This window comes from Oncorhynchus tshawytscha, linkage group LG08 (assembly GCF_018296145.1).
Source record: "Oncorhynchus tshawytscha isolate Ot180627B linkage group LG08, Otsh_v2.0, whole genome shotgun sequence".
In the NCBI taxonomy this organism is placed as follows: Eukaryota; Metazoa; Chordata; class Actinopteri; order Salmoniformes; family Salmonidae; genus Oncorhynchus; species Oncorhynchus tshawytscha.
The window spans coordinates 28,115,315-28,129,643 of record NC_056436.1 but is presented as its reverse complement, the minus strand read 5'-3'; the positions used below and the strand labels follow the sequence as shown (position 1 = coordinate 28,129,643).

At 44.5% G+C, this 14,329-nt stretch overlaps 2 protein-coding genes across 7 annotated transcripts in view; both read right to left on the bottom strand.

Moving 5' to 3' along the window:
• ktn1 (kinectin 1) overlaps positions 1-4,506 on the bottom strand; it is a 33,664-nt gene extending 29,158 nt beyond the window's left edge. Inside the window, exon 1 of one of the 2 annotated variants that reach the window (XM_042325388.1) lies at positions 4,340-4,506. The gene's annotated coding sequence lies outside the window, so the exon portion shown is untranslated. The remainder of the gene's footprint in view (positions 1-4,339) is intronic. The other variant, XM_042325389.1, reaches the window with a different exon arrangement.
• A 105-nt stretch (positions 4,507-4,611) lies between these two features.
• msh4 (mutS homolog 4) lies at positions 4,612-11,156 on the bottom strand. Of its 5 annotated transcripts, none has more exons than XM_024430178.2 (20): positions 10,496-11,154; positions 10,078-10,251; positions 9,818-9,984; positions 9,550-9,660; positions 9,348-9,463; positions 9,071-9,244; positions 8,797-8,969; positions 8,603-8,670; positions 8,418-8,492; positions 8,269-8,333; positions 8,001-8,170; positions 7,705-7,841; positions 7,362-7,465; positions 6,989-7,113; positions 6,118-6,318; positions 5,880-5,998; positions 5,657-5,785; positions 5,309-5,504; positions 5,109-5,226; positions 4,612-5,000 (listed from the first exon to the last, which is right to left on the bottom strand). In XM_024430178.2, exons 1-20 carry the CDS (start codon positions 10,644-10,646, stop codon positions 4,880-4,882), a joined length of 2,694 nt encoding a protein of 897 aa, XP_024285946.1. In that variant the 5' UTR covers positions 10,647-11,154; the 3' UTR covers positions 4,612-4,879. The 5 variants fall into 5 exon arrangements, with proteins under 5 accessions (XP_024285946.1, XP_024285944.1, XP_024285945.1 ...); XM_024430176.2 differs by having other exon boundaries at positions 5,138-5,226; positions 10,496-11,151; XM_024430177.2 differs by having other exon boundaries at positions 5,138-5,226; positions 5,309-5,483; positions 10,496-11,146.
• Positions 11,157-14,329: the final 3,173 nt, after the last annotated feature.

The window sequence follows — 14,329 nt, the reverse complement described above, 5'->3', positions numbered from 1 at the left end:
TTTTCTACCCCAAAGTCACAGCTGACACCCCATTCTTTCTGCAGACATCTTTGAATCTTAATTTGGAGTAGATATTTAACAGAGCTTTTGGAAAACTTGGTCACAAACAGTCAGATTTTATCATTCTGTAACCAAACTCCACATCAGCATTGTTCCAAGTAAATGTGTTTTTGGAAAATGTTCAGTCTAAATTCCATGAATTTGCCCATATTCAAACCCCATAATGGTTAATGTGCCAGTTTCTAGTTAATCAGAAGAGCAAATATTGGCACAAGGTTTTTTGCCACATCTTTGTTTGAATAAGATTTGCTTATCTGTTGAGTAAAATGAGCTTATTGGATACCTCATTTGAAAGTACTTAATCCATATTGGACATGATACCAGCAGTAAAAGCAACTAGAGGCTTTCAAGGCTAACAATATGAACCAAAGTTGCTCAATAACAAGATATGGGAGTAAAAGGGCATGATTGTCCTATGCCCAATGTATTCAAAATGTGAATTCTTCCATTGAGTACAAGGTCACACAGACACACAAAGAAACCATAATATATATATATTAGGTGCAAAAGCCAACACTGATTAGCAATGGGCTGGGCCACAAACCCTTTCAGGGCCAAACCGGAGCAGCCAACGTAACATTTAATTCACCAGGAAACACCCTAGGCGGGACAACTGGAGCTGTGAAAGTAAACACCTCTTAAGCAGAAAAGAACACTAAGGCAGTGTGGACAGGATGGGTGGGGTAAATCGCATCATGCTTGCCTGCTTGCTTTCAGCCCTAGCTATGCTTTAGACTGGAGGGTGAAAAAGTTTCCCATTACAACAGGAGCCATGTCCCAGCATGGAAATGAGCCCGGAAGACAAAGCCCTCTCGGGCCATTGGCTCTCCGGAATCCAGCCACTGGCTAGCTGGAGCTCCTGTTTTAGCATGGGCATACATGGCAGCCTCTGTGTCAGAAACCCTTTATAAACTATCAGTCCTCAAGGAGAGAAAACAGAACATGACAAACCAGCCTTTAAGGGCACACTACACCTGACCTGTATCTGTAATATGTGTCAGTAATACCGTGTTCAGAAATAACAGCAGTAAACTTGTTTTTAGTCTGCTAATGTTTCAGTAGGATATATTCTTGAACAGGCCAAAACATGCACAATTTAAGTCTTGCAAATAAACCCAACAGAGATACTGAGAGGAAGACATTGATAAGAACCAGCCATTACATCCCTCAGTATCCAGGTTACGCCATGAGGCTTACTGCAGCGCCTCTCTGAAGCCAGAGGCTGATAAGGTATCTCAGCAGTCAGCCCTGTGGGTGCCAACAAATAGAACCACCACCCCTTCAAGCCATATCTGGAATAAGATTCACAAGAGAAGGCTGCCATTCACACACACACAGTCTTAACTGACCAATCACTACTGGGGTGTATTAATTACGCCAAATCTGTTTCTTAAATGGTGGCAAACAGGGAAGAACCTAACTAAATTTGTCCAATAGAAACACTTGTTTTAGTTGCAAAACTTCTTTGGACTAATAATTACAGCCCTAAAGTAAGGAAAAGGACCAGGGGTCTGGACGTATATCACCTACTGCAAAAATACCTCATATGGCTGCAACATAAGGACAGCATTTACCAAATGTCATGCAATACAGATTTTGTAGATGGCCCCTGTCAACACAAGTCGCTGGGTAATGAATAAGAGCACTTGTGGGATTTTATCCAGTTAAAATGTTAGACATGACAAGCAGAGATCATCTTCAAAATACTGGAGTAGCCTAGCTAGTTAAACACAAACCTCAAGGATCACTCATTCTTCACAACAGCTACAGATGGTGGGAGAGAAATGCACACTGATGTGAGGCTCACAACAATCATTGTATTAGACAATTAGAGATCACATGATAAGCCTAATAAACATTTAGGCGCAGATGACTGGGACAACTCAAAACAGTCACCCCTCCACCCATTAAAACAGTGTAATGATGTGAATGTAACCAGCCAGCTAATAAAACTATTCTACAGGTATAGTAGTAATTTCCTTTACCCACAAAACTGCCTATAATGGGTGTTTTGGGCCATGCTTAATATGAGAACAGGCTCTGTTCTAAGCAAAACTCCCCTAGCTGGTATTGCATAAGGCCTAGCCCCTAGGTTAATCAGTTCTGTTTCAAGGTGATGAAATGTTCAGTCTCTGCTAGCATGCCTTCCATGTCCTTGCACGTAAGTATGCAAGCAGCACTTGTGGTTAGATATTGTTCTGCTATTTTCTTACTAACCATAATGTATTATCTATACTGAACAAAAACAAATGCAACAATTAAATATTGTCACAGTTCATAAGGAAATAAGTCAGCTTAAATAAATGAATTAGGCCTAAATCTATGGATTTCATTTGAATGGGAATACAGATATGCAAAAAAGGTAGGAGCATGGATGATTAAACCAGTTAGTAACTGGTGTGACCACCATTTGCCTCATGCAGCGCGGCATCTTCGCATAGAGTTGATCAGCCGGTTGATTGTGACCTGTGGAGTGTTGTCCCACTCCTCTTCAATAGCTGTGCGAAGTTGCTGGATATTGGCAGGAACATGCTGTCGCACACATTGATCCGGAGCGTCCCAAACATGCTCAATGGGTGACATGTCTGGTGAATATGCAGGTCATGGAAGAACTGGGACATTTTCAGCTTCCATGCGACGTGGGGCCGTGCATTATCATGCTGAAACATGAGGTGGTGGCAGCGATGAATTGCATGAATGGGCCTCAGGATCACTTCACGGTATCGCTGTGCATTCAAATTGCCATTGATAAAAATGCAATTGTGTTTGTAGCTTTTGTCTGCCCATACCCCCACCATGGGACACTCGGTTCACAGCATTGACATTAGCAAACCGCTCGCCCACACGATGCCATACATGTGGTCTGTGTTTATGAGGCTGGTTGGAGAGCTTATGGTAGAGAAATTAACATTAAGTTCCCAGGCAACAGCTCTGGTGGACATTCCTGCAGTCAGAATGCAAGTTGCCCACACCCTCAAAACATGAGATGTGTGAAAAAAACTGCATATTTTAGAGTGGCCTTTTGTCCCCAACACAAGGTGCATCTTTATGTAATACATGTATCCCTAGCCACTTTAAACTATGCCACTTTTATGTTTACATACCCTACATTACTCATCTCATATGTATATACTGTACTCGATACCATCTACTGCATCTTGCCTATGCCGTTGTGTACCATCACTCATTCATATCTTTATGTACATATTCTTTATCCCTTTACACTTGTGTGTATAAGGTAGCAGTTGTGGAATTGTTAGGTTAGATTACTCGTTGGTTACTACTGCATTGTCGGAACTAGAAGCACAAGCATTTCGCTACACTCGCATTAACATCTGCTAACCATGTGTGTGACAAATACAACTTAATTTGTAGTGAGCATGCCATTTAATCACCTTGATATGCCAAACCTGTCTGGTGGATCACATCTTGGCAAAGAAGAAACGCAAATTAATTTTAGCACATTTGAGAGAAGCTTTTTGTGCGTTTAGAACATTTCTGGGTTCTTTTGTTTCAACTCATGAAACAAAGAACCAAAACTTTGCATGTTGCGTTTAGATATTTGTTCAGTGTAACTTGCTAGCAACGTACATCAATGGTGGACACGATACTGACGGGAGGGCTTTGGTAAGGCCTTGCTTTGGATACCAACTGGTTAGTTACAAAGCCGTACTGTCATTATTTGACTAGGGGCGCACATGTTTGTGGGTAACCTTAATAATGAATAGTTAACCACTCCGGCTTTTCCAATGAAGCCTACCTTACTTTAGCCACAAACGAAGTACGCCATCTTTTTGGGTCAGGGCGTTCAGCTAGCTAGGTAGTTTGCTGTCCAAGGTAAGGTAGCTAGCCAGCCAGCAATAAATTAAGTGAATAACGTTACGTTAGCCAGTTCCATCTGTGTCAACGTGCTACAAATCATGACACTTGCGGGAAAACTTGTCTGGTCAGTGAGTGACGTCTCGATACGCACGAACATAGTTTTTATATTATAAAACAGGTGAAATGCTGGAAACAAAATCATTTGTAGTTTACAAATAACGTCCCCAAAACTGCTACTAACCCAGGAGTACAGCACCTGAGAAGCCAATCCCAACAAAAAGGCCTCGCCTAGTCACCCAGCCCTGTCCTGAAATCTGACCCGCTCTCGCGTCCCGATTTTCCGGCAGTGCGTTGGGGCTAGTGCCAGGCCCAGATTACTGTTTCATCTAAGCACAGCCTTCCGTGACTAGCTCGTTTTAAAATAATAATCATGTATGAGAAAATGCAATGTACATACCCTGAGGTGTTTTAGTGCCGCAGTTTCCTAACTGTTGAAATTAAATGGAGAGTTCCCCAGAGCAGCACAACTCAACGCTGCCTGTGTATCTTGTTTCGCGGGGGCGGGTCGATATGTCTCAGCACACAGCGTAAAATTCAACTAAGAGAGGACTGGAGATGAGGATATAGGAAAGGTAGGGCCTTCTTCTCTGATAGGGGTTTTGAAGCAACGTGGGTGTTTAAAATTTGGGCCCCTCCCTTGCCCCGCTCCATGTTAATAATAGACACTTGGAAAATATAGAAATGTTTTATTTAAATATTACAGATTAACATTGAGAAAACAAATACTACATATCTAACAACGTCATTGAATATCATTATAGAAGATATAGTCAAACAGCATCACTCATAAGTCCACAAGCTTCCTTAAAATTCCTCTCTCCTCACCTCCCCACCCTTTGACATCCCTTTCCCCATCCAACTCATTCTTCCTCTGTCTCCATGGACACAGGCTCTCCTATGACCTGCAGCTCTGCTTCATAGTGTCTCTTCAGGCCCTTCAGATAGATGCGTAGGCTGTCAGGGTCCAGCCTTGAGTTCCTGGCTGTCTGCAGGAGCCGAGTGGCCAGGTGGTACACTGCTCTCTGCCGTTGCGTTTCCGGATCACTGTGGTGTTTGGCCTGAGTTAGGGTTGGAGGAAGACGACAGGTTGACAGACCATCAGGGACTACAGAGAATAAGATGATGGATAGTAAGTTAGATCTAAATAATGATACTGGAAAGCATACCAAAAGCATGGCCTACTGGAAAAGCATACCAAGAGCTGTTGGCTGACTTTAGAGCTAATCGCCTTTGCTTCTTGGATTATGGTTGAAGGCAGTGCAGTCATCTCCGCAGCCCTCAGACCTGAACATTACAGTACACCTTATACAATTAAGGTGAATGATTGAGATTGGACAATGTTAAGTGTCTGATTGTATTTCCTTACCATAGTTTCTTTCCTCAGAGCTTCCACGGCTCAGCAGGAAGGTATAGATGACACGCTCTGTACCCGTGTCACCAGTGCGGGTGTGCTGAACCTCCATGTGCTGGTTTTCCACATTGGGGTACAATGTCTCCAACTCACATAGTTCCAGGAAGTGTGTGGCGAACAGCGTGAACGCCTGGGACCAGCAGGTAAACAGCTGAGCACACATTTATCTTATGATAGATTGTGAACTGAGCAGGAAGTCAAAGAAAAGAAAGGCCTCCATGATTCATACACAAAAATACAATTAATCACATATTGTTTCAGACAGGAGAGAGGCACTGTACTGGTTGGCCACACCGTACCTACCCTGAGGCTAAGGAGGAATTCGCAGACAGAGTGACAGATGCCGACACCCTCCTCAGCACTAGTACCACGCCCAAGCTCGTCTATGATAATGAGAGACCTATCACTCACATTATGGATTAAATATGAGACCTTGGGAGTACAAAGAGATGAATCAGAATTACTTTGCGGTATTTCGAAAATACATACAAAACCACTGAGTGGCAAATATCTATGGGAAATGTACCTCCTTCATTTCCACCATAAAGGTTGAGGAGTTGGTCTCAAAGTCATCATCCACCCCGATTCTGGTGAAAATCTGGTCAGCAATGCGGAAGGAGGCATACTCAGCAGGGACAAAGGAGCCTAGATCAGATTCATTATATAAGTAGCCTGTGAGTAAGCCTGTTGAATGGTTACAACACTGAAAATTAAGTTAATTATATAACTACATTCCATTTTAAATTAATTTTGTAGTTTCCCACCTATCTGAGCCATGATCTGGCACAGCGCCACCTGTTTGAGGTAGGTGGACTTGCCGCTCATGTTGGGCCCAGTGATGATGACAAAGTTGCTGCCCTCAGAGATGTAGCTGTTGTTGGACACGGGCTGCTGGCCAACGATGCGCTCCAGAATGGGGTGACGACCCTGCTTGATGGCCAGTGTGTCTGTGAACTCAGGACGCACTGCAGGCACAGAGAAGGAAAACAACTTTAGGAAGAACACAATACAAATTCATAATTACATGGTTAGTAAATAAATGTTTTACTCAGTGTTGAATTGCTGTGGATGACATTCAGTTGGGTTTGTTATTTTATCACACATTTTATGAGAAAATTCAAAACACTTCTAGCATGCAGTCGAAACAGACATCTACAGTAGTCGTGTCATGCAGAAAGATTGGTCTGGTCAAATACAGTAATGGTTTCTTGACCAGGGTAATCTGAGAGTGAGATGACAGACAGAGAAGGCCGACAGTCAGCACGTGTCCCTCCAGAGATCCTGTTTCAGACAGCTGTGGGCCATTGGTCACCACCCACATGGTTATGGGAGCTGCTGCTCAGACAACTTAAGCTAGCAGGGCAACCAATGTTAAATAGAGAGCAGATCACAGCAGCCTCTTCGTCACTTATAGAGGAGAACAGAGGGTGCTGCTGCTGACACAATATTTACTCATGCTGCTATGAGAGATGGATGAGTGGGTGGGTTTCTTCAGATACTGTCTAGACTCAGAGCGAGGTCAAACGACTCCAGGGATGGCTTGAATCTGACTGAATTTGAGCAACACATACTTTTTGCAGATATGTAGGCAGGAAATGAATAATTGATTACATTTAACTTTCCTGCTTGATTTACCATAGTCTGAGATGGTGCATGCATTGGCTAGTGACAGCAGCATGTCTAGCATGGACACAGCATCGGACAGTTTGTAAAGACAGTGGATATGCTCATGAACTGTATTCAGCAGCTGACACACCACCCTGGAAAGAGATAGGTGGAAACAGGACAAAATTATCTACAATGCCAAACACAATAGCCCCATCTACTGGGTAAACAATATTAAGTCAATCCAACTTCCCTCAAATACATTTTATGACACGTGATCATAACAGAAATAAAGGGTAGGTTTGACAGACAGATCAAAGCAAAGAATACATATTTTTCTGTACACATTATACACTGAAAATGTAGCCTGATAATTGTGAGACTGAAGCTGCTCTTTACTCACACATAGGACATGTGAAATATTTCCCTCAGGGCCTCATCACAGCGATCATTCATCTTCATCAGGTCTGCTGTGGTGAAGCTGTAGTTGTTCTTGTGCTTCGTCACCTGAGGAAAGTGTGAATAAAAACACAGCAAGAATATGAAAATATATTACTATGGAGAATTCCTGAACAAGTTTTAGTGTAATATAGAGCCAAAGCAATTGACAGGTACAACAATTTTAAACCATGAACATGAAGCTATATGACACTTTGTAATGGGTTCTCTCACTTAAAGCTCTGTATACCCCATTGCCACAGTCCAGCATTGTCAGGTACAGAGGTGTTCATCAAATAAGTTATTACCTTGATGAAGTCAGCTGGGAGTTCCCCATCAGGTAAAGCTACCCCCTCCAGTTTCATCTGGATGAAGAAGCCTCGAGCTGTGCTGAAGCTGGTGCGTATCGGCAAGCCATACTTCTCCCCCACCTGGTCAACCAGCCCTGTGCATCAACATGGGTCATTATGTAATTCCCACCAGGAAAGATTGACTGTAGGCTACACATAACACATCAAAGTGTTTGAAATCAATTAGGCATAATCCGATAAGAGATTATACATTTGCATATCCCTTTAAGACATCATAACCATCTAGTGAACACCTGCAATGTCATCCACAATCTCAGTGTAGGCTCGCCGGGCAATGTCCAGGAACTCGTTGATGTTGGGGCGCACAGCGTAGCACTTCTGTGTGCGCATGTTGAGGCTCCCCTTCATGTAGCTGGTGTCATCATTAATCACTGACTTGATCTGCTCCAGGATCATGTCAAACCTGAGAACATAACAGGATCAATGGAGGCAATGTGCCTGAGAGGTGTTCTATTGAGAGGCTTGTTAATGGAAAACCCAATCCCTTTAGTGATTATGTACCTGTTGTCCTCCAGTGAGCTGCTGTAAGCCTTCAGCAGAGCAGTGTTACAGTTCTTCAGCACCATCTGTTTACACAATACTGGTAATAAAAAGGCACATGGTACAACAGTAATGATTTTGAATATATTATAAGGACACTGAGCACTTACCCTCAGTGGTGGTACCAACTCCAGAGTATGCTTCAGCTGAATCACATGTGTAATCTTTGACTCTGCAACTTGAACCTTCATTGAGAAGAAAATGGACAGATTCTAACATTCCTCTCACTGTTCCATCATTATGGCTCTGACAACTCTTATCTTCAGGAAACCATTTTTTAAAAATCTATATGTACCGTTTCCTGCTTGGGGATCTGGACAAGAACAGAGAGCAGTTGGTCTATATCCAGAAAATGTCCAATGGCTGCAGTCACAGTAGAAATGAGCAAAGGAAATACACAAGTTCACACTAATCTGTACAGAACTGTCAATCAATATTGAAAACCTATCACTGTAATATAAGGTAATGCAGTTAGTAGCTGTTACTAACCATTCTTTAAGCCAAAGAAGAGCTCCTCATCCTGTAACAGCTCTTGAATGGTGTCTAGACGTATGTTTATGGTATCGACATCCAGCAAGGGCTCTAGAATGTTAGAGCGCAGCCTCCTTCCCCCACCAGGGGTTTTTGTGTAGTTCAGAACCCCTAACAGGGTATGTTCACTCCTGCACACACACTAGACGTCACATACTCTCTTGATGTATTGACCATGTTTGAAATACTGATAAGTGAGACAGTTTCACATCCTTCTGCCACGCCACCATACCTGTGGTCCCTGTTGTTGACAACCAGCTCCAGGTTAGTGGCAGACGCTGAGTCGATCATGGCAGTATGCTCACTCCCTTTGAAGCTTACTTTCAGTGACTTTGGTGCATAAATGGAGTTCTGAATGAACTCAAAGTATTTCAGTAAAGCAGCCGCAGCTGCCAGGCAATAGTATCTGGGGATGAACACTGCAGTTTACTGGACGGGTTATTCTGCCTGATTGATTATTATGAAGTGACAGACTATTATTGTTGTGCTCTCTGAGCCCAGTGACATACTTAGCTTGCACCTCCATAATAACAGTGCTGTACTCTGGTGCAGACAGTTGCTGGATGTATTCCAGCCCTTTTCTCTCATTGAAGTACTTTCTCTGGATTGCAGTGAAAGCTACTGACTGAAACATAAAGAAGGTTAGGCAACAAATAACACATAAGACAAAAGTCTCACTTCAGCAGTAGACAGACCACCTTGACTCAGCACCTGAAAGTTTTCTGTGATTAGGCTGTATAGCTTGGTCCCTTTGCCTTTCTCACTGGCAGTGTCTGGCATCAGTATCTCGAGTGGCACCAGGATGTGAAGCTTGGTGATAACCTGGTAGTGGATCAGAGACAAGTTTAACGCTCATTTAGTACACTGAGATAACCATGCACTTAGCTAGGCTGCATGGAGATGGATTTGCCTGTCTCTCCCTGTTCTGAGATGCTGAAGACAGTAAACCAATTCAGCCTGTTTGTTTATTATGGTCTACCTTGGCATAGGTCCCAGTGTCTGCAAACTGATAGAGGACCAGCTCTGGGCATTTCAGGTTGATACTGGCCATGCCAATCTCCCCCCTGGCCAACCCACGCCCTTCTACCACCGCCACAATCACAGAGGCAGCAGTGGTCGATGTCACAGAGGAGCAGCTAGTGGTCACTGCAGGGATGGAGAGAGCGGAATAATTCAACTCTCAAACTGAGACAGCCCAGTGAAAAACAACTCAGTTGCGTGTGTCTTTATGGCTTTTACCAGAGGGTTCAGTCTGTGGCGTCCATGCAGGGTGTATGCCTAGAGCCCCAGCTAAGCCTGGGGTCCTCCCAAGTCTGGGGGTCCCCCCCATGAGTCTGGGGGTCCCACAGAATGAGGAGCCACTGGATGGTGGGACAGATGAACTTGTCCTTCCCCCTCTGAAGCTGTGAATCACTTGACCAGAGTCAAAGAAAGAGGCCATCAACTTGTAGACTACAACTCAATCTAAATAAGCCTGCCTGGCTAAGTGCTTTGTAGCCTAGATAATAAAACATATGAACATGTGTATAAGCCTTATTTAGAGAATTTGGCAGTCCTTAACTTTGCCAACATGATTTCCATTTCATCAGAATCGTTAGCTTTGCTATCTAGCATGCTTGTTTACATAGCTAACGTTAAATCATTTCTGCAGACCTACCTCTTGTGAGCAGCCCTGCAGATGTTGTTCCACGACCGAGTGACACAGGCCCACTTTGTCCGCCTCGATGATCCAAAGGTGACAGCACCGAGCTTCTTCCGGAGTCCGTGGTGTTGCCAGGTGTCAACTCCTCTGTGCTACTTCGAAGCATTTAAAGAGTTTTGATGGTGATTCGGCACAGAAATTTAGAGAAATTATAATAAATGTAGGACACGTCACAGTTTGTTAACCTCAAGGAAGCGCTCGTGTATAACTTTCCCGCCACGTCAGGTGAATGGGCGCGAGTCAACAAACTTATTCAGCGCACGAGCGTAATACCAGGCACAGTTCACACACACTAAGCTGCATTTGTAATTGTAAAGCAAACATTAATGGTGCTTCCACAACAACTGTGATCTTGGGGAAAAAACCTAGGTCAAATCATCTTGCCATTGATACTCAGGTCGGAAAGTCGGGAGTTCCCCGTTCATGCTTGTTCAAAATATTTTCCCCAGTCGGAACTAGTTTATTCCGAGTTTCCAGCTGTATTGAACGCACTGAAGTCGGAGAAGACCGAGTTCCCAGTTGATATGAATGCAGCAGTAGACCATCCCCGGCTGCTATATCACATTGGTATTTATGGGAGAGCCACCCCCTTAAATAGACCGGAACAGACTATTTTTTCCTAATGGTAAACGGCCTGAGTTACCTATCTTCATTTATCCACCATCTTCGGTAGCATTTCGCCAGGTGGGTTGTGCTACACGTCTAGGTGGGCGTGGATTAAGTGGCGAAGAGTTCACAACACCAGAGAACAAGATATCGGAACAAACAGAACAATATACATATTTTGTAAGAGATGTTGAGAAAACGACGGATATAAAGCAGTGTTTTAAAGGATGGACCCCAACATTATGTGATTGCGTTTAGAGGGTAGAGCACTAATATTGGAAGACCTCATCTAAAAATTATTCCTATTATATACAGTACATTCAGAAAGTATTCAGATCCCTTGACTTTTTCCACATATTGTTACGTTAGAGCCTTATTCTAAAATATTTTTTCTCCTCTCATAATCTACACAAAATAATCCATAATGAAAAAGCAAAACAATTTTTTTGTATTTTGTTTTATAAAATATAAACGGATTACATATTTACAAAAGTATTCAGACCCCTTACTCAGTACTTTGTTGAAGCACCTTTGGCAGCGATTACAGCCTAGAGTCTTCTAGGGTATGATGCTACAAATCAAAGTTAATTTGTCACGTGCGCCGAATGCTTACTTACAGGCTCTAACCAACATTGGAAAAAAGACGGTGGAAAATAACAGTAGCTAGGCTATATACAGGCACTGGTTAGTCGGGCTGATTGAGGTAGTATGTACATGTAGATATGGTTAAAGTGACTATGCATATATGATGAACAGAGAGTAGCAGTAGCGTAAAAGAGGGGTTGGCGGGTGGCGGGACACAATGCAGATAGCCCAGTTAGCCAATGTGCAGGGGCACTGGTTGGTCAGGCCAACTGAGGTAGTATGTACATGAATGTATAGTTAAAGTGACCATGCATATATGATAAACAGAGAGTAGCAGCAGCGTAAAAGACGGGTTGTAGCTATTTGGTTACCTGTTCAGGAGTCTTATGGCTTGGGGGTAAAAACTGTTGAGAAGCCTTTTAGTCCTAGACTTGACGCTCCAGTATCACTTGCCATGTGATAGTAGAGAGAACAGTCTGTGACTGGGGTGGCTGGGGTCTTTGGAGGCCGAGCAATTTCCATACCAGGCAGTGATGCAACATGCTCTCGATGTTGCAGCTGTAGAACCTTTTGAGGATCTGAGGACCCATGCCAAATCCTTTTAGTTTCCTGAGGGGGAATAGGCTTTGTCGTACCCTCTACACGACTGTCTTGGTGTGTTTGGACCATTCTAGTTTGTTGGTGATGTGGACACCAAGGAACTTGAAGCTCTCAACCTGCTCCACTACAGCCCCGTCGATGAGAATGGAGGTGTGCTCGGTCCTCCTTTTCCTGTACTGCACAATCATCTCCTTAGTGTTGGTTACTTTGAGGGATAGGTTGTTATTCTGGCACCACCCAGTCAGGTCTCTGACCTCCTCCCTATAGGCTGTCTCATCATTGTCGGTGATCACTGTTGTGTTGTATGCAAACTTAGTGATGGTGTTGGGGTCATGCCTGGCCATGCAGTCGTGGGTCAACAGGGAGTACAGGAGGGGACTGAGCACGCACCCCCGAGGGGCTCCAATGTTGAGGATCAGCTTGGCAGATGTGTTGCTACCTACCCTCACCATCTGGGGGCGGCACGTCAGGAAGTCTAGGATCCAGTTGCAGAGGGAGGTGTTCAGTCCCAGGATCCTTAGCTTAGTGATGAGCTTTGAGGATACTCTGGTGTTGAACGCTGAGCTGTAGTCAATGAATAGCATTCTCACGTAGGTGTTCCTTTTGTCCAGGTGGGAAAGGGCAGTGTTGAGTGCAATAGAGATTGCATCAACTGTGGATCTGTTTGGGCAGTATGCAAATTGGAGTGCGTCTAGGGTTTCTGTGATAATGGTGTTGATGTGAGCCATTACCAGCCTTTCAAAGCACTTCATGGCTACGGATGTGAGTGCTACGGGTCTGTAGTCATTTAAGCAGGTTGCCTTCGTGTTCTTGGGCACAAGGACTATGGTGGTCTGCTTGAAACATGTTGGTATTACAGACTCGGTCAGGGGAATTTATATGTTTAAGGTAATGACTAAACAATTCCACCCTGAAACTTAATTATTAGATTATGTGTAACGATCGTCATATGAAGGAGTGGACCAAAACGGAGCGTGGTAAGTGTTCATGATCAATTTAATACTCAAAACACTCAAACAAAATAAGAAAGAGGGATAACCAAAACAGTCCTGTCAGGTGCAGACACTAAACAGAAAACAACTACCCACAAAACCCAAACAAAAAAGGACAATTTATATATGATCCCCAATCAGACCAAGATAGACAGCTGCCTGTGATTGGGAACCACACCAACATAGAATTAAAGAAACTAGAATGCCTAGTCATACCCTGGCCTAACCAAAATAGAGAATAAAAACCGCTATGGCCAGGGAGTGACAGTACCCCCCCAAAAGGTGCGGACTCCAGCCGCAAAACCTGACTCTAAAGGGGAGGGTCCGGGTGGGCATCTCTTCACGGCGGCGGCTCTGGTGCGGGACGTAGACCCCAATCCATCCGCAGATCCCTCCACTTTGGTGGCGGCCCTGGTGCATGGACCTTCACTGGAGGAACCGGGCCGCAGATCATGGCCGGAGGAACCAGACCACCGATCATCGCTGCAGGCTCCGGACTGTTGCTGCAGGCTTCGGACTGGGGACCGTCGCTGCAGGCTCTGGGCTAGGGACCATCACTGCAGGCTCCGTGCCATGGATCATCCCTGGAGGCTTTGTGCCATGGATCATCACTGGAGGCTTTGTGCCATGGATCATCACTGGAGGCTTCCTACGTGGAGCCGGAACAGGTCTCACTGGACTGAGGAGACGTACTGGCAGCCTAGTGAGTGGAGCTGCCACAACACGTCCTGGATACCCACTCTAGCTCGGTGAGTATGGAGAGCTGGCACAGGACGCACTGGGCTGTGGCGGTGCACTGGAGGCATAGTGCGTAGAGCCAGCACAGGACACACTGGACCGTGGAGGCGCACCGGAGGCCAGGAACGCTGAGCCGGCACAATCCGTCCTGGCTGAATGCCCACTCTAGCACGGCCACTGCGGGGAGCTTGCAAAGAGCGCACCTGGCTGTCGATGCGCACTGAAGGCATGGTGCTCAGAACCGGATAGCACGGTGCTTGACTGGTCA

What these genes read in the sequence shown, in the direction of transcription:
- msh4 (XM_024430176.2), bottom strand. Translation starts at nt 10,646, where the DNA reads ATGCTTCGAAGTAGCACAGAGGAGTTGACACCTGGCAACACCACGGAC. An exon ending in ACACTGGGACCTATGCCAAG is followed by an intron (nt 9,661 to 9,817) that starts GTAGACCATAAT and finishes ATCCACTACCAG; the next exon opens with GTTATCACCAAGCTTCACAT. An exon ending in CCAGATCATGGCTCAGATAG is followed by an intron (nt 5,999 to 6,117) that starts GTGGGAAACTAC and finishes AATCTGATCTAG; the next exon opens with GCTCCTTTGTCCCTGCTGAG.